The 15,743-nt window shown below is 46.9% G+C and overlaps 1 protein-coding gene across 1 annotated transcript; it reads right to left on the bottom strand.

Moving 5' to 3' along the window:
* Positions 1 to 8,919: 8,919 nt before the first annotated feature.
* Positions 8,920 to 13,340, bottom strand: LOC124685999 (probable protein phosphatase 2C 55). Its single transcript, XM_047220015.1, has 4 exons — positions 12,967 to 13,340; positions 10,303 to 10,624; positions 9,930 to 10,079; positions 8,920 to 9,452 (listed from the first exon to the last, which is right to left on the bottom strand). Exons 1-4 carry the CDS (start codon positions 13,338 to 13,340, stop codon positions 9,159 to 9,161), a joined length of 1,140 nt encoding a protein of 379 aa, XP_047075971.1. The 3' UTR covers positions 8,920 to 9,158.
* Between the last annotated feature and the right edge of the window lie 2,403 nt (positions 13,341 to 15,743).

Here is a 15,743-nt window from a genome sequence, read left to right as displayed (position 1 = left end):
CAAGAGGGAGTATTTATGCTCGATAGTGGGTTCATGCCTCCATTAAATGCGGGACAGTGACGAGAAAGTTCTAAGGTTGTGGATGTGCTGTTGCCACTAGAGATAAAACATTGATGCTATGTCCGAGGATGTAGTTATTGATTACATTACGCACCATACTTAATGTTGTCTGTTGTTTGCAACTTAATACTGGAAGGGGTTCGGATGATAACCTGAAGGTGGACTTTTTAGGCATAGATGCATGCTGGATAGCGGTCTATGTACTTTGTCGTAATACCCAATTAAATCTCACTATACTTATCATATCATGTATGTGCATTGTCATGCTCTCTCTATTTGTCAATTGCCCGACTGTAATTTGTTCACCCAACATGCTATTTATCTTATGGGAGAGACACCTCTAGTGAGCTGTGGACCCCGGTCCATTCTTTTACATTGAATACAATCTCATTGCAATACTTGTTCTACTTGTTTTACGCAAACAATCATCATCCACACTATACATCTAATCCTTTGTTACAGCAAGCCGGTGAGATTGACAACCTCATCTGTTTCGTTGGGGCAAAGTACTTTGGTTGTGTTGTGCAGGTTCCACGTTGGCGCCGGAATCCCTGGTGTTGCGCCGCACTACATCCCGCCGCCATCAACCTTCGACGTGCTTCTTGGCTCCTCCTGGTTCGATAAACCTTGGTTTCTTTCTGAGGGAAAACTTGCTGCTGTACACATCACACCTTCCTCTTGGGGTTCCCAACGGACGTGTGCTTTACACGCCATCAAGCACCACCGTAGAGTCAGATACAACTTGGAAAACCTCCACAACCTCGATGGCGACGGAGGGTTGAAGGAATATCCTACAATGGATTCGTTCAGACCCCCCTTGTGTACCAAAAAGATCTAGATCTAAGGCTAGGGTTTGCAGAAGGTTACCACAACCGAAGTCATCGATGCAGAGGAAGAAGACGACCATCTGTGGCCAGTAGCCACCGCCACAGCAGCCGTCGCCGCCGCAAGCCTCGCCTACCGTGCGGGCGAGGAATAGCCGGCCATGTCGCTAGATCGGGAAGGGTGGATGAGCTCGAAATGGGAGGAAATGGAGGATTTGAATTTGCAGGTGAGAGAGCCGCCTCTATATACGGTGGCGAAAATTCAAGTGCGGTGACCGAATTCATCTTGCCGAGATTTCGTCGTCCTGCGGGAGCTCCCGCCATCTCCCGCGGGCGGTGGCTCTGCGTTCTTCAGTTCTGCGAAAACAAGGGTAGCTCGTTAGAAACGGCCGAACCAGGCGTTACTCTAGAACCTGGCCCGAGGGTGTTTTGAGAACTGTGCAAAAATACGGGCTCGGCCAAATAATCAAATAAGCCGAAAAGTGCTGGGCCGATACGAACCAAAGGGCATACAGGCTACGAAACGCGCCACACGTCGCCGTAGCTAGCTTGACTCTCTCTGTTCCTGTTCCGGGCTTTATGCGGATCCGTTAGGATGACGTTGTAGCTTGCTCAGTAGGTGAACAACTCTTGCTTGTATTAGCTAGTTGTGTACATAGTTTCAAAAGAAAAAAAAAAGCTAGCTGTGTACATGCTCGGTAGTATTGACATAATTCTCGTAGAGCTTAGCTGAATTTGACAAAGTCACTCGGCTATCGTACAGTACTGCTTCCTCCCGTTATCTTTTAATTAACTTGAATTTAGTAAAAAAAGTATAATATCTTAAAACTAGATCTTGATCGTCGATTGAAATATAATTACATTGTCTCGCTGCCATTTTTTTCTTTGATAGGACAACAGCCTGACGGAAATGTCAAGCATCGGAATAAACTCCTACGCCTGGCATCCTTGTATTCTTTTATTCATTCGAAGATTCCTAATGTCCTCTTTTCTAGAAGGTCAAATCTTAAGACGTGGTCTCTTCGGAGCATACCTCGTCTCATGTGCGTCACTGCTACAGATACTAAAATAAGCTTGTCTTCACTCGAAGCTGCTTTGGGATGTACTACCTCCGTTTCAAGGAATAAAGGAATAAGTCGCACGCGCATTTCAAGATGAACTTTGACCATAAAAATTGAGCAATAAAATCTTGATTATATTATATGTAATTAGTATCGTTGGATTCGTATTGAAAAGCTCTTTTTAATTATATTAATTTCATATAACCAATCTTTATCTATTTGAACATATTTAGTATTTTACCACTTCCTCATGTACAACTAAGAGGATTTTCACCGGCGTCTTAAATAAGCGTCCGCAGCGGCGTTGCAGTGCCCGATTGGGAGCGTCGCCATTCGCGCCCTGACCCTTAACTTTTTTGGAGTCGAGAGAAATTCAAACAAATTCATAAAAGACGAAGATTTTAATTCAAACTTAGGTCTATTTTACAAATTTGAAAAAATGCTAAAAATTAAATTTATTCTAATCGAAGTCAGATAGGTCAAATCAGAGCCGTCTGAGTCATCCGGTCGATTACCATGCCTAGGTCCGCCGCCGACCACTCCTCGCCGAAGCCCTAAGTTGCCGCTAGAGCCATGTTGTATAACTCCTAGAGCGCTTGGGTCAGGCCACGGACCTTCGCCATATTGTTGGGTTCGCGGAGCAACAGTTGCACCTACCGAAACTAGTCCCCAGCCTCCAATTCCTCCTTCGTCAAGGGACGGGTGTCCACGCCTAGGGAACCGGTGAGGTGATTTAATTACGTTGACGCATGCCGTTGTTGCTGCCAAGTGGGACCACTTTGCCATATCATGTGTGGCGCGGCGTGCTCGTTCCACAAGGGCCAACACGGAGTTATCGGCGATTTTATTAGGCTCCAAATCGTGTCGGCACATTATTGGGTGCGTCCGTGTGAGCCCAAAATCACCGTCGGACCGCTATTTGGGCGCCTCGGTGGATATGCTCTAAGGCCCCGCTTGGGAAATACTCCATACTCCCTCTGTACGTGCATAGTTAGTTTTGCGGTCTAGGTATAGTCAAAGTCAAACTTTATAATCTTTGACTTAATATTTTGGAGAAAATGTCAACAATTACAATATAAAATCAATATAATTAGAATCATCGTAAAGTATATTCTCATATTAATTATATGCATTGGGTATTATAGATGTTAATATTTTTTGCAATATTTTTTGTCTAATTTAACAGAATTTGAATTTAACTAAACCTAAAACGTGAACTAAATAAAAATGGAGGGAGTATGTGTAGTTTTGCTGCTGTAACTTTCCAGGGCGGGTTTTCTCAGAGCACAAGGATACAGCAAGAAATGATACGGACTTCCCATGGTCCGTGATATTTCCCGGGTGAAATTGGGGCAAAAGTCAAAACTGACCTAAGTTTCAATGAATTAACTCCGTTTTGGCTAGTTTAAAATTTCAAAAAAAAAAGGAAAAACTCCGTTTTTGGCTAGTTTAGGATCGATCAGGCGGGGCCTAAGTTTACAAACTAAAAACGTTTGGAGGATATGTTAAATTTGTAATATAATAACACAAAAATAGTACTACTCCTTTCATTTCTAAAAGATATATTAAGGTGTCTAAATTCGCGGAAATTCAATTTGGCTTTAGGGTACATATGCTGCCTCTACAAAAAAAAATGAAGTATCAAAATATTTTGACAACAAAAAATCGACATGTACATCTCCATAATACATTTCCATTCATCAAGTTTCGAGAAAAAGCATGCATAACAGAGAAATTTTGTCTTGTGATTTTTTTTATTTATGGGACCGAATTTTGTCTTTTTACACACGCCACACAACAAGTTGATTATTCGTTAAACAACTTTACGGGTATGTAGCATGTGAAGCTGTACGCGCAAATCTTTTTGTTTCAACTTTTTTGAGATTTCAAAATGCGTCTAAACTATATTTCAAAATAAAAGGTACATATGCTCCCATGAGCCACAATAACACTTCCCTAAATTTGTATGTATATATGTAGCAAAACACGCCTAGATACATATCTACAGGTATATAACCAGTTTGTTGGTGTCATGATATGGTCTAAGCTGGCGTGTATACCAGCCACGGGGCAAGGAATACACCATCTTTGGGCTAGCCAAGGAGAATGTACCCGTAGATCGGAAGATACCTTACCGACGACGCTGCGGCAGCGTGAGATGCATGCATCAGCTGCACGACTTGGATTAAATAATCCGTCGTGATTGCGTGCACGTCAGTCGATTTGCTTAAGTGGGAACAAGAAGAAGCGCTCATCCCCCCCCCCCCCCTTCTTTCTCTCTCATTGCTACAGTAGCTGAGAGCTCTTTTCAGAGGGCCGGGCCGACCTGAGGCCAATCTCACCGGCGTCGCCGGTCGAGATGGGCGGAGGGAAGACGCCCGAGTAGATAGGTTAGTTAGATGTAGTGGCAGTATGCCGGTAGGAGGCCAGGTGCCCAGTAGTTTGAGCGGAGGAGGAGATCTGGCCGCCTAGATCTCATCCGATTTAGGGTTTTTCCTTCTCGCTCTTCTTCTCCGGTGGTCGGAGGGGAGAGTAGAGAGGAGGACTGACGCTCAGTCCAATAAAGGAGTGGCGGTGAACCACCTTCTGCAGAGCGACTGCGGCGGGAGGCGTCTTTCCCTGGCCGGCCTCGGAGGCGAGGGGGGAAAAGCGTGCCTGCTAACGACCAACGGCGTGAACGAGCTCCTGGCCGGCCGTGGAGGCGAGGAGGACCACAACCGCGCCATTTCTTCGTCGACTGTTGTTGGGTGGTCTTATCTGCGCCGCTTCTGGTGCAGTAGCAGAGCACTGACGTTGTTCCTCTCGGTCGGTCGTGGAGGCGAGAGCGAGGACAGTGGCCGTGCTGCTGCTCTGCACTGGAGACGGTGCCACAACTGCATCAACCTCGGAGCTACGTGTGCTTCATTTTCACCGTCGTTCATGCGGCGGTTAGCCTGGGAAGCTCTCCAACAGGGGACTCATGCCGGCGTCTTTGCCCTGCCCCTGCATCTTATGGCCGAAAGGCGGCCCTTCTCCAGGTTCTCTTCCTCCACAGCGAGGCTATCTGGCTCGTCGTTGACAACTCCTGCTCCCAATGCCCCAAGTGGCTTGCTCCCCGGCGGTGTTGGAAGCGGTCGATGGCGGAGTCCTTTCTCCGGCGCAGATCAAGGACCTGATCGCGTTTTTGCTTTCTTACCTAGGGTCCTGTTTGCAAACTATGAGGGCTTCTCTGTTATTTCGTGTTTTTCAAAGACCCTTTATGTAATCTGGTCTGTAACCGCGTGGAATTAATGCAGCTCCAGATCCTTCGGGGCCTTTCTTGTTCAAAAAAATGGGAAGAAGAACAGAGGGGTCGTTAACTAGTTAGGGAAGACGTTGACGCGGAGCATGCTAGCGGTCCCTCGTCTGCTTTCATTTTGCAGAGAGAGCGAAATCTCCGGTCAACCGCCATCTTGCCGATCTTTCTTTTCCAACATAATTAAAAAAACCACCACAATTCAAGAAACTATGATGAAAACAACCATTTTTGAAGTTTTGCGCAAATAACCACAAGTTCTGGAAGACACGCTTGCAAGAAGCATTGATTCGTTGAACTAAGCAAACTAATTGTTATTCGTTGAACTCGGGTAAACTTGACCGAAGCTGCTGCCGGCCGTTAATTTTTTTTTCTATTTTTTCCATTTCTTCATTTTTTTCCTTCTATTCCAACTTTTCCCCACCTGTGTTGACCAATTTGTTCGGAGTCTAGCGTGAGAGCCGACCGTCCCAATGGTCGACGTGGCGCCATGAAGCCTGTGTGACAGCCGTGGAGGGACGCTGCGCTGATCTCCTCCCAACTCGTCGACCATGGACACGGTTGTGGCGTCCTGGTGTACCTGCATGACCAAGGTCACGACCCAGCACATGCGGGAGAAGGCATACGGGAAGTCTCCGCCATCCTCCCTGCCGCTCTCCGGTAGCCATCGGCGATTAGAGAGGACGTCGGCATGGGCGTGCATGTGGAGATGACGGGAGGGGAGGATCCGGCCTGGTGCACACCATCACCGCAAGGTCGACCTCGGCAAGGTGGTCGACGACCAAGTCACGTGCCCCGTGGCCGGTGGCAGGGAGAAGACCTCACGGCGGGTATCTCGCCATGCAGTGGCGGATCTAGCACAATATGTCAGGCTGGTCCAACAATGTATTTTTTATTTAATTATATTTATTTTTAAATTTTTCTATGGCATATAGGCTAAGAAGAAATTTCAGGGTGGTCCATGCACCACCCTGGGGACCCTATAGATTCGCCCTGCCGCCATGCCTCGGTTCCCGCCTGCCGCGCGCGGCCCGGCTGCTTTCTGGGCGGCGTTGTAGTCCACTGGCGAGGGTGACACCGGATTGGAATTGGGAGCAGGGATAAGGATGAAGAAATGTGCATTGATGTGTGGGTCCCATGTCCATCGGTGGCTCTAGGCTTATTTTTAGGTGGTCACAGTGATAAGTATCATGTAGTAGTATCATGCATATGATATTTGTGTGTGATACCATCTCTATAGTGGTTAATATCATAGAGTAGTATCACAGTCATGCAATATTTATTGCTTTTTATAATCAATATAAATTTATGTATAAGATTTGTTTAGCATTAAATTTTCTCGTGATATGCGTTATGATATCCATATATGTTACTTCCTCCGTCTCAGATTAACAGGCACACACGTAGTTTAAGATAAAGTTTGACCATTAATTTGATCAACAAAATATACATTATATTTCTACAAAATTTATACCATTAGATTCGTATTCAAAAAGCTTTCGAATGATACAATTTTTTCAACATATATTTCACATTTTATTGACCAAAATAATGGTCAAAGCAATTTTTGGGCTACGTGCGTGCCTCTAATCTCCTCTATCCTCTTTAATTAGCTGCCACATTGTGGGACCAATATGCATGATACTAGCACTATGACTAGCCTTAGGACGCCACATCATCACTTATAGCATCCCACGGGTTAGAAATGGTTTAATACTACTATGTGTTTAGCGACCAATCTTACAATGTCGTGAATTGTGCTGGTTTTTGGCAATTCTCTTTCTTTTTCCGGCCTAGCTTCCTGCTAGTTTTGCAGACGATCCGTGGGGAAAAGGATGTGGGGTATCTGATTAGATTGATAGCGTTCCGTGGAAATTGAGATGTATAAAAGGTGACATAGCACTCATGTAGACACCGCAAGATGGGCGTCCCGCATCGTACTGCCATCCATCAGCTTCAGCTTCATGACTAGCTAGCATGGCCTGTCCTCTCGTTCGCCGACCCCATGTCACCATCAGATTTAATCGCGTGACGGGGAGCACGCCCTTGGATCGGCTCCGGTGGAAAGGAGGAAGAAGAGGCTAGAGAGTTGGTTATCGAAGACGTTGATGCGAAACACCCTCACGGCCTCTCTTTTGCTTTGATTTTCCTAGGAGAAAGATCCGTGCAACCGCCACCTGCTCTTCCGGGCTTTTTTTTTTTATGATGTACGCCCATAGTCATACATTACTTGTATTCAGAAACATAACAATAATACAGAGCTTGATACACATACAAGCAACAGAACACTGGAAGATACAAACATTTGTACTGCCGCAAACTGCTATCACCGCAACTACTAAGCACGCCCATCCCTTGCCGTCGCCGGAGAAGAAAAGTTGGTCCACTCTTTGGCGCTGAAGATGCCCCTAACCATGAGACGTCGAGGAGCCACGATAGCCACCAGCCTCGTAAGATTGGATCTAGCCTGATAAGGAACATCAGCCTTCCTCCCTCTGAGCCTCTTCAACACCGGATCCAAGGCCAACACTACCCCGCTCTTCAGGCGGCGGATCCCCCACCGTCTCGCAACCACGCAACAGTTAGAACCGTACACTCCAAGAGCAGTCCATCCCTACCGCCACACCACGACGCAGCTTTAGATCGAGACCACTCCAATAGCTTGGACTCCACAAGCCTCTCGCCGGCGTTAACAACAACTCCAACGAGAAGGAGCATGGACTCAGAGACCATTATTTCTAGAAGCACCATCAACATCTGCTCCACCATGACGTTGATAGAGTAGCCTCAAAAACCTACAAAACCAAGAATTAAAGGCGTGTTTGATTCCTAGCCACAATTAGCCGAGCCAAAATTTGATAGCCATAGTTTATCGCATGTATGGTCTTTTTTTGCCAACTTTGGCTTCAATATTTGAAGCCACATCTTAGGACTAACCATACATTGACTCAGCAAACTGTAGCTAGGAACTAAACATGCCCTAAAACACACACGGATGAGAACCCCTCGCTGGATGGCAATCGGAGGGGAAGGGGAGCCATTGAATCGCCGGCAAGAGCGCTCCGAGTCTGGTCTGGAACCGCCGCCTCGTGCGGTTGTCTGGAGAGATAATATTGATGCTTGCTGGTTTGGTTCTGCATACCATCCCACCGCCGAGAAAGCGATGTTGGTTATCACAATGACTGACTGGTTTTCTCACTTCACATGCATTGAACATTTCAACTGTATCATCACAGCAACTCCAGCAACGAAATTCATGTGTTTGATCTTTACTGTCCGAATAAGCAACAAGGTATGGGCATCTCCCATAAGAAAACAAAGCTTCTGATACTTCTTTCACCACACTATTGAAATTGACATGTACTATGACTGACTGGGATGATCGTTGCAAATTCCATGCGATATTCCGTTTCCAAAGCAAAAGGATATTGTATATAACACATGGATGATGTGATAGGTGTGACTGACATAGCTATCTCTGTCACTCGGGTAAAGAGTAAATTTCACAACAAAGTTTCATTTAACAATAGTTCTTACAGTAAAACGACAACTTGTGAGATAATCGCTCGTAACAGGTCCATCTCGTTTTGTTTATTTTTATTTTAAAGCTCGTAGCTGACATGCATAGAAGTCATGTAAAAAAAGAGGCAGGGTCATCTATCAAGATCTACAAAATATAATTAAAAAACAAAAGCTTATGTAAAGAAAATAAGATGCTGCATTTGACGCCCTTTGATGCTTTTCTCACAGCACTAGAAAGATTGTCTGCAATTAACTACAGCTACTGTATTCATCCAGTCGACATACTTACAAACAATAAAGCGTCCAGCTCAGCTTTAGTCTAGTAGGGGAAAAAACAGAGCTGAAAAGGGGGGCCGAGTATATCTACAGAGCAAAAAGGGGAGGCAACTGCCAAACTATTCCAAGTCCATGGCCTTACTAAGTGCTGAAAGCGGTTATGTACGAAACCACGACAGTGATGTCGTCCAGCTTTCCGCCGTAGTGCCGGAGCCCAGCTTCTTGGGCCGCGGTCGAGAATGGCGTCTGCCTGTCCGAGTCTTTCGCACGCTGGCGTGCGAGCGCAGCTATCTTCTGAGCAGTCACTTGGGGTTCCAGGCCAGCTCTCATCGCATGGACCACCACTGCCGTTATATCATTGTTGTACAGGTTGTCAAACAACCCATCTGTGCCAGCAACAACTACGTCACCGGACGCAACAGGTACCTTGAACACCTGGAGACACCGTAAGTGATCACAATCCAAGTATTTTGTAACACTAGTCTGCATACGAAAATAACGCTCCCAACAGCTCTAGAAAACATGAGCCAATATCCTTTGCAAAATATACAACAAGTGGTGATACACATGGGCATTCGGTTTTGATCTGTCGCAATTGCTAGACTATCCTGTTCTCATGAATGAATACAGCTGCAAGTATAAATATGTTGCATGGACTACAGGATTCCTAATCTAGATGGCAACTGTATGCATTTATTTCATCAGCAAGTACTAGAGTTTAAGCAGCCCATCAACACAAAGGCTTCCCTATGCAACTTTGCAACAGAATTCAAACTATGTTCTCCATTAAAACTGGCACAAACTATGCATATTTGTTAAAATGAGCAAATCATGTCCATATATTAGTTATGATAAAAATAAATGCACTATGCAGTATATAAATCAGACTGAGGAACTAAAACATGAACTTACCTGCGCAGCGCTAGGCAAGTCACTAGAGTTGCCACTCTCAAGTTGGTAGGGGGTATTGAAATCATGTTGCTGTACAGGTGACTTGAACAATGTGCAGCCATCTCGGATGACTAAAAAGCCACTATCACCAATACTAATTGCCTGTATACCCTGAAATAATTTGCAACCAGATGTTAAAAATATTGATAAGGCAGCCAATATCTAACAATGTTCAAGAGTCAGTAAAATTTGTGATAACATAGTAAAAAGGGGATTTATCATTATATTACCAACAAAGAATTGTGATCAACTCTTAGCTTTTCTTACTGATGCCAAAACCACAAGGAAATATATTATCATGTCAGAACAAAAATAAACAAAACCAGTAACCAACCTGATCGGTTAAAGCAATGATACATGCTGTCGATGAACCCTTCACTGTTGTGCCACTATGGGCTTTTTCTAGTACCCTTGTAAGATCGATACTGTCTTTTGGCTCTTCTTCTATTGCAGTCAATGCATTAGACATAATATCCCTAGCATATTGACCTGCATCGATACCAAGGTCTGCCCAACCACCAACACCATCAGCTATCCCTATAGCCTGTTCATCCCAAATAAAATGTGCATCCTCGCCACCAGTTTCTTCCTTATCCGGATGTGGTAGATAAGACGACCCAGAAAGAAGCTTCAAGGGCCTATCCGCTAAGATGTCCCTGAAATAGTGATCAATTTTTCAGAGCATAATACAAGTACATATATCCAGTCATAACATAATTCGTAACAATACATAAGACATGTCATGATGTAGTCCTAGAGCACAATGCACCCGCAAGACATGCTACACTGAGTAAACCACGACACAACTCAAACAGTTGGCAATTTAAAGTTAGCCGTCGTATGTATCAATTAATTGGCATCTTCTCCAGCTGTCCGGTTCGCTACAGCCCTTGTGGGCCACTTGTGAGATTTAGCTATAGAGTAATACGGTACTACCCTAGATGACAGTAATTTGGAGCTGATTTTTCTTTTCTCTGAAACTTCCCAAGCAAAATACTCTTTTTTGTCTTTGGTACCAGCACTAATTATATTCTATCATTAGGGCCCATCAAAACCCAAGAGCATGGTATCCCAGTGATAATTTAGCTTTTTTAGATATAAACAGGACATGCTTGCCCCAGTTCCCAATTCTACAGAAAACTATAAAGCTGTGTTTGGATGCACACAGAATTAGACTCGGAATTGGGGAATCTGGATTTCGAGCCTCCATTTCCGCTGTTCGGATGTGTGTGGATTTTGGGCCTCGAAACGGTGTCCGATTCCAAGCCCCGCGCCCTTGTGTGCAAAATGGCACTCCCACGATTCGGAGGTCACCCCCGTGCGTACTGCTTCGTCTAGGAACAGAACAGGGCCTCTCGCAGTCTCGCTCGTGGCGGAGAGGGGAGACAGCGAGCGACCCGAAGGAATCAGCGGCCGCCGCACCGGTGAGCTTCTCCCCACCCTCCTCTCTCTCTCTCCCTTCCCCGCCATCTTCTCACCTTCCCCCTCCAAAGCCATCTCGTCGGACGCCCATCCATCTTCTCCTGTTAGCCCGTCCCTAACCCTAGATCGACCGGGCGGCGGGAGTAGTACAGCGGCCTCTCCCTGGCCTCCTGAATCCTCTTGTACAACGACCCATCGCATCTTTCTCCTGTCGGGAGCCTGGACCAGAGCATGGAGGGCAGAGGGGATAAAATCGCTGGCCCGTTCAAAGGGCGCGCAGCAGTTCACCAGCTCGAGCATGGCCGGCCAGAGTTGGAGGTGGATCCTGGGTGGGTGCAGCAGGTCACCGACTGCAGTTGGTTCACTCAGCTAGATCTCCTAGGGAGACAGGGCACAGGTAAATTTATGTTCTTGGCAATCATCCTTTTTTTTTCTAAAAACTTCCATTCAGATTTTCATTGCTTGCTGAAACTAACTAGTTCACTTTGTCGTTTGGCATGAAGATGCTTGATGAATCAGTAGCTTTCTTGTGTATGCTATCTACAAGGTGGCCAGTAGCACCGGAGAGAGCTGGCTGTCCAACAATCTCAGGACCATTTGGCTTCTCTGCTTACCTGCACTTTGCACAAGCCTTATGTTTTTAAGGAAAGGGACACTGCACTTAGAGTACAGTGATATGCACATGGCTGCGTCGTTACGGGTTACGGATGGCATGAAAGCTACGTCGAGGGAGTTTTTCCGGTGGCCTCTCAAAGAAATGCAGAGGTATACCAACCTGATCGACAGCAGCTACCTGGTGTTGCTGGCCATGGCTGCCCGATGCGACCAGCCGAAAATCTGCTGTTAGGAGCGCACACTGTCCTGTTGTATTTCAGAGTGACCTAAACCTACAGCTGGGTAGTTTGGGCATGTGCTAGTAGTACCACGCTTGTTCTGGAATTTAATCTGGCTACTTGATGCCTTGATTTTTCCTTTGTAGCGAACAGCTTATGGCTTCATCAAAATTCATCTTCCTTTTTTTGTATGGAAGCTATAAAATTTGTTGCGCATGTTTGTCTCGGTCGACTGAACTATGGAGCCGAGTTCGCTTTGTTTGGTACTTGAAAAATATATAAACATTCTAATATATACCTACTATTTTCATACTTGTACACAAGTTTATATCGTCCAAACTGAACAAAACATCCGATTCCACAGTTTGTACATCCGAACAGTAATTAGAATTGGGTGCCACCCTTTGATTCTAACAACAAATACCATACACATCCAAAAAAACAGAATTTAAATTAGAAGCCATTTCCTTTCCATCTTGGATTTGGTATTCAGTTCCAATACCCAATTATGTGCATCCAAAGCCTTGACATGATAACATGCAGCTTTAAAGCTGACAATGCAGACAACGAGGGAACAGTGGCCACCAATGAATCGCACAAGGCATTTCCTAAGCCCTCAGAACTAAATTGAGCTAGTTTGTTCTTGATCCAAAGAAAATACAGAATGCATACACTAAGCTACAATGCGTCGATTTCCAAAACGAATACTGCTAGTGATCAAGGAGAGGAAAGAGGAAACATACTTATCCGAGGTGGCTAGGGATTTCTCAGGCTGCGATCCATCCGCCTCGCGGGCGGCGGGGCTGAAGGACACCTCCTCCGGCACAGCACCTGTGGCGAAGGAGCGCCCGCCCCCGACGAGCAGCTGCTCCACCAGCAGGCCTGGCCGGGACACGCTGCTCACGGCGCAACGGAACCACCAGGACCCGCCACCGCCCGCCGCGGGACCTCCCCAGATCCCTAGGAACCCGGGTAGCTCCCTACCTTGCAGTCCGCGCACCGGAGAGCGGGCCCCGCCCAGGGCCGGCAGCGCGGCGGAAGACGCGGCCCTCGCCGCGCCGGCGCCGCCCCGGAGCAGGCGCGCGGCCGCGCGCCGAAGAGAGACCGCCAGGGACATCCTGCCGGAGAGAGACTCCGGCGGGATGGGGAGGTGGAAAGGGAGTGAAACCCTAGCTCTCTCCGGCGGGATGGGGAGGTGGAAAGGGAGTGAAACCCTAGCTAGGGCGAGGGAGAGGGAAGAGGGCGGATTGCGGACGGGGCAAAAGGAGGCAACAGTTATTTACTTCCCCACTTTGCAAGGAAGGGTTTTTATTTCGAGTAAATAACAAGAAATCGCCACATTTAAATCCAACGGGTAAACACAACAATATAAGGTATTTTTGGACTGGTTTTGGTTTGTGTTTACTAAGAGCATCTCTAGAGAGCTCATAAACACGTGAATTGAAAACTCGGAATTCAGTTCACCGAACTCGTGTTTACGGGTCGGAAAAACCTTGTCACAGAGCAGAATCCGTAAAACAAGAACTAAAAAACTGAATTTAAAATGTCGCGGGGAAATTGGTCGATGATCATATATATATATAGATGGATTTGATGCTCTGATTGAGCATCAAAAATTACATAATTCGATAAATTAAACCTAAATTACTTATACACCGGCGGCCTAAATTAAACCTATAAAAGCTACTAATTTGAACCAAAATGCGGCCTAAATAATGGCCTATACGCGCGGTGGTGCCGGTGGTGGCGGAGCGTCTCGGCGGCAGGCGGCGTCGACGCTGGCGTCGAGGAGCTTCACTCCTCCTCGACGTCAAGCTCGACTATCTCGCGCACTTGGCGGACGGCCTCCGCCTCCTCCCGGCGGAAGCGAGCGCGGGCCTTCGCCGCTGAGATGGCCTTCGTCTGCGCGAGCACGGCGTCCTCCTCGTCGGAGCCGTGGACGTAGTCGCCCGCCGAGAAGCTGGGCGACCGCGCGGGGACGAGCTCGTCGTCGTCGGAGCTGTCGGAGATGGGGGGCGCGGTGCACGAATGGAGCCGCCAGACGACGACCCCTCGCCGACGTTGGCGTACCTCTCCAACTTCCCTGGGGGCGTGAGCACCCAGTTTGTCCACCGGCGGGCGATGCGCTTGTGCGCGCCCTTCGGCCGGTTCCACTTCCAGCGTTCCGCGTCGGTGCGGAACACGGGAGGACCCGGCGGTGAGTCCCCGCCGCCCAATTCGGCGCCGCGACCTGCTGAGCCGCCACGGGAGGCCATCACGCCGCTTAGGCGGGTGGAGGGTGGCTGCGGCCTGCTTGATTGCTCGCTGAAATACGTGTGAGGAGGCGACGGAGGGAGTGGAAGCGGTGGAGGGCAGTAGGGTTTGGAAACCGAACTCGTTATATGGGCCAGGCCGCGAGTTCGGGCTCCGTTCTGGCCCAGTTTCGGCCCGAACCCGTATTACCACCAGAGTTTTTCAGTTTCCACCGCTTTTACGGGCTGTGCTAGAGATGCTCTAAGAGCATCTCCACCGGTCCTCCCCAAAAAAGCGTCGGCATGCACGCCGACAACAGGCTATGGGGAGCGCCGGCTGCATGCACTTAGCATTTGGGGACCGCGTCTCATACCAATTAACCCAATAGAGGCGCCGGCACCATGCATGCACATGCAAGTGGGGACATAAAAAGTAGGAGAGAGAAGAATCTTTAGAGAGTTTTGTCACATGCAAGTGAGGCACATGCAACTTTTCAGCAGAAATTGGACGCCGGCGCTCCCAATCGGCTCCCTTCGCGAAGGGATTGTTGCGGCCGTGCCGACGCTTTTATTGGGGTCTAAAAATGGCCGGTGCTTTTTGGGACCACCGGTGTGAACAGTTTCTCTCTCTAGAATTCCTAAAGTGCTATTGGGAGGGCTATGGGGAGGACCGTGGATATGCTCTAATAGTAATATCTTTTTATTTTCGGATTTATTTAATGTAGGAAATATAAATGATAGAAATGGAGTTGGAAAGATGTTTCTTATGATTAAAATTGGACCGGGATTCATGAGTTCACTTGTCTACTCTCTCATAAAGGTGTAGTAGAATTAAATAATTCACAGCCAATATAATATTGATGAAACTTCATTATGTGTGTGATTAGCATTCATATGGGCATCACATCCTATCTCAAAGATGATGCAACACGTCTCTCTTATACTCCTTTCAAAAAACTCCAAGCAATCTAGAATTAAAAATAAATAGAGCATAGACTTACGTACTTTGACAAGACGTTTGAATTAAAAATAAGTTATCTTGAACAAACAAGATTATCATAGCTATCGCTAGATAGTTATAGAACATGAATTACTTCCTATAAATGTTGCTAATATACCCGGCCATCCAGGGGGTCTGAAAGGGGCAAAATAATCTGGTTCACACTTTTGGCAATGCACAGTAACTTTTTCCTCCCACTTTCCACCACAGCCGTCGGATGCAGTAGTTTCTTTTTCCACCCGTTGCTGCTTGTTGGTTGTCAATGACGCCTAGGACCATTTTTGTGTGG

This window comes from Lolium rigidum, chromosome 2, assembly GCF_022539505.1.
Source record: "Lolium rigidum isolate FL_2022 chromosome 2, APGP_CSIRO_Lrig_0.1, whole genome shotgun sequence".
Classification (NCBI taxonomy): domain Eukaryota; kingdom Viridiplantae; phylum Streptophyta; class Magnoliopsida; order Poales; family Poaceae; genus Lolium; species Lolium rigidum.
Note: the sequence above shows the minus strand (reverse complement) of the source record. Positions and strands in the feature narration are given on the sequence as shown.

What these genes read in the sequence shown, in the direction of transcription:
- LOC124685999 (XM_047220015.1), bottom strand. Translation starts at nt 13,340, where the DNA reads ATGTCCCTGGCGGTCTCTCTTCGGCGCGCGGCCGCGCGCCTGCTCCGG. An exon ending in TCCCTAGCCACCTCGGATAA is followed by an intron (nt 10,625 to 12,966) that starts GTATGTTTCCTC and finishes TCACTATTTCAG; the next exon opens with GGACATCTTAGCGGATAGGC. An exon ending in TCATTGCTTTAACCGATCAG is followed by an intron (nt 10,080 to 10,302) that starts GTTGGTTACTGG and finishes AAATTATTTCAG; the next exon opens with GGTATACAGGCAATTAGTAT.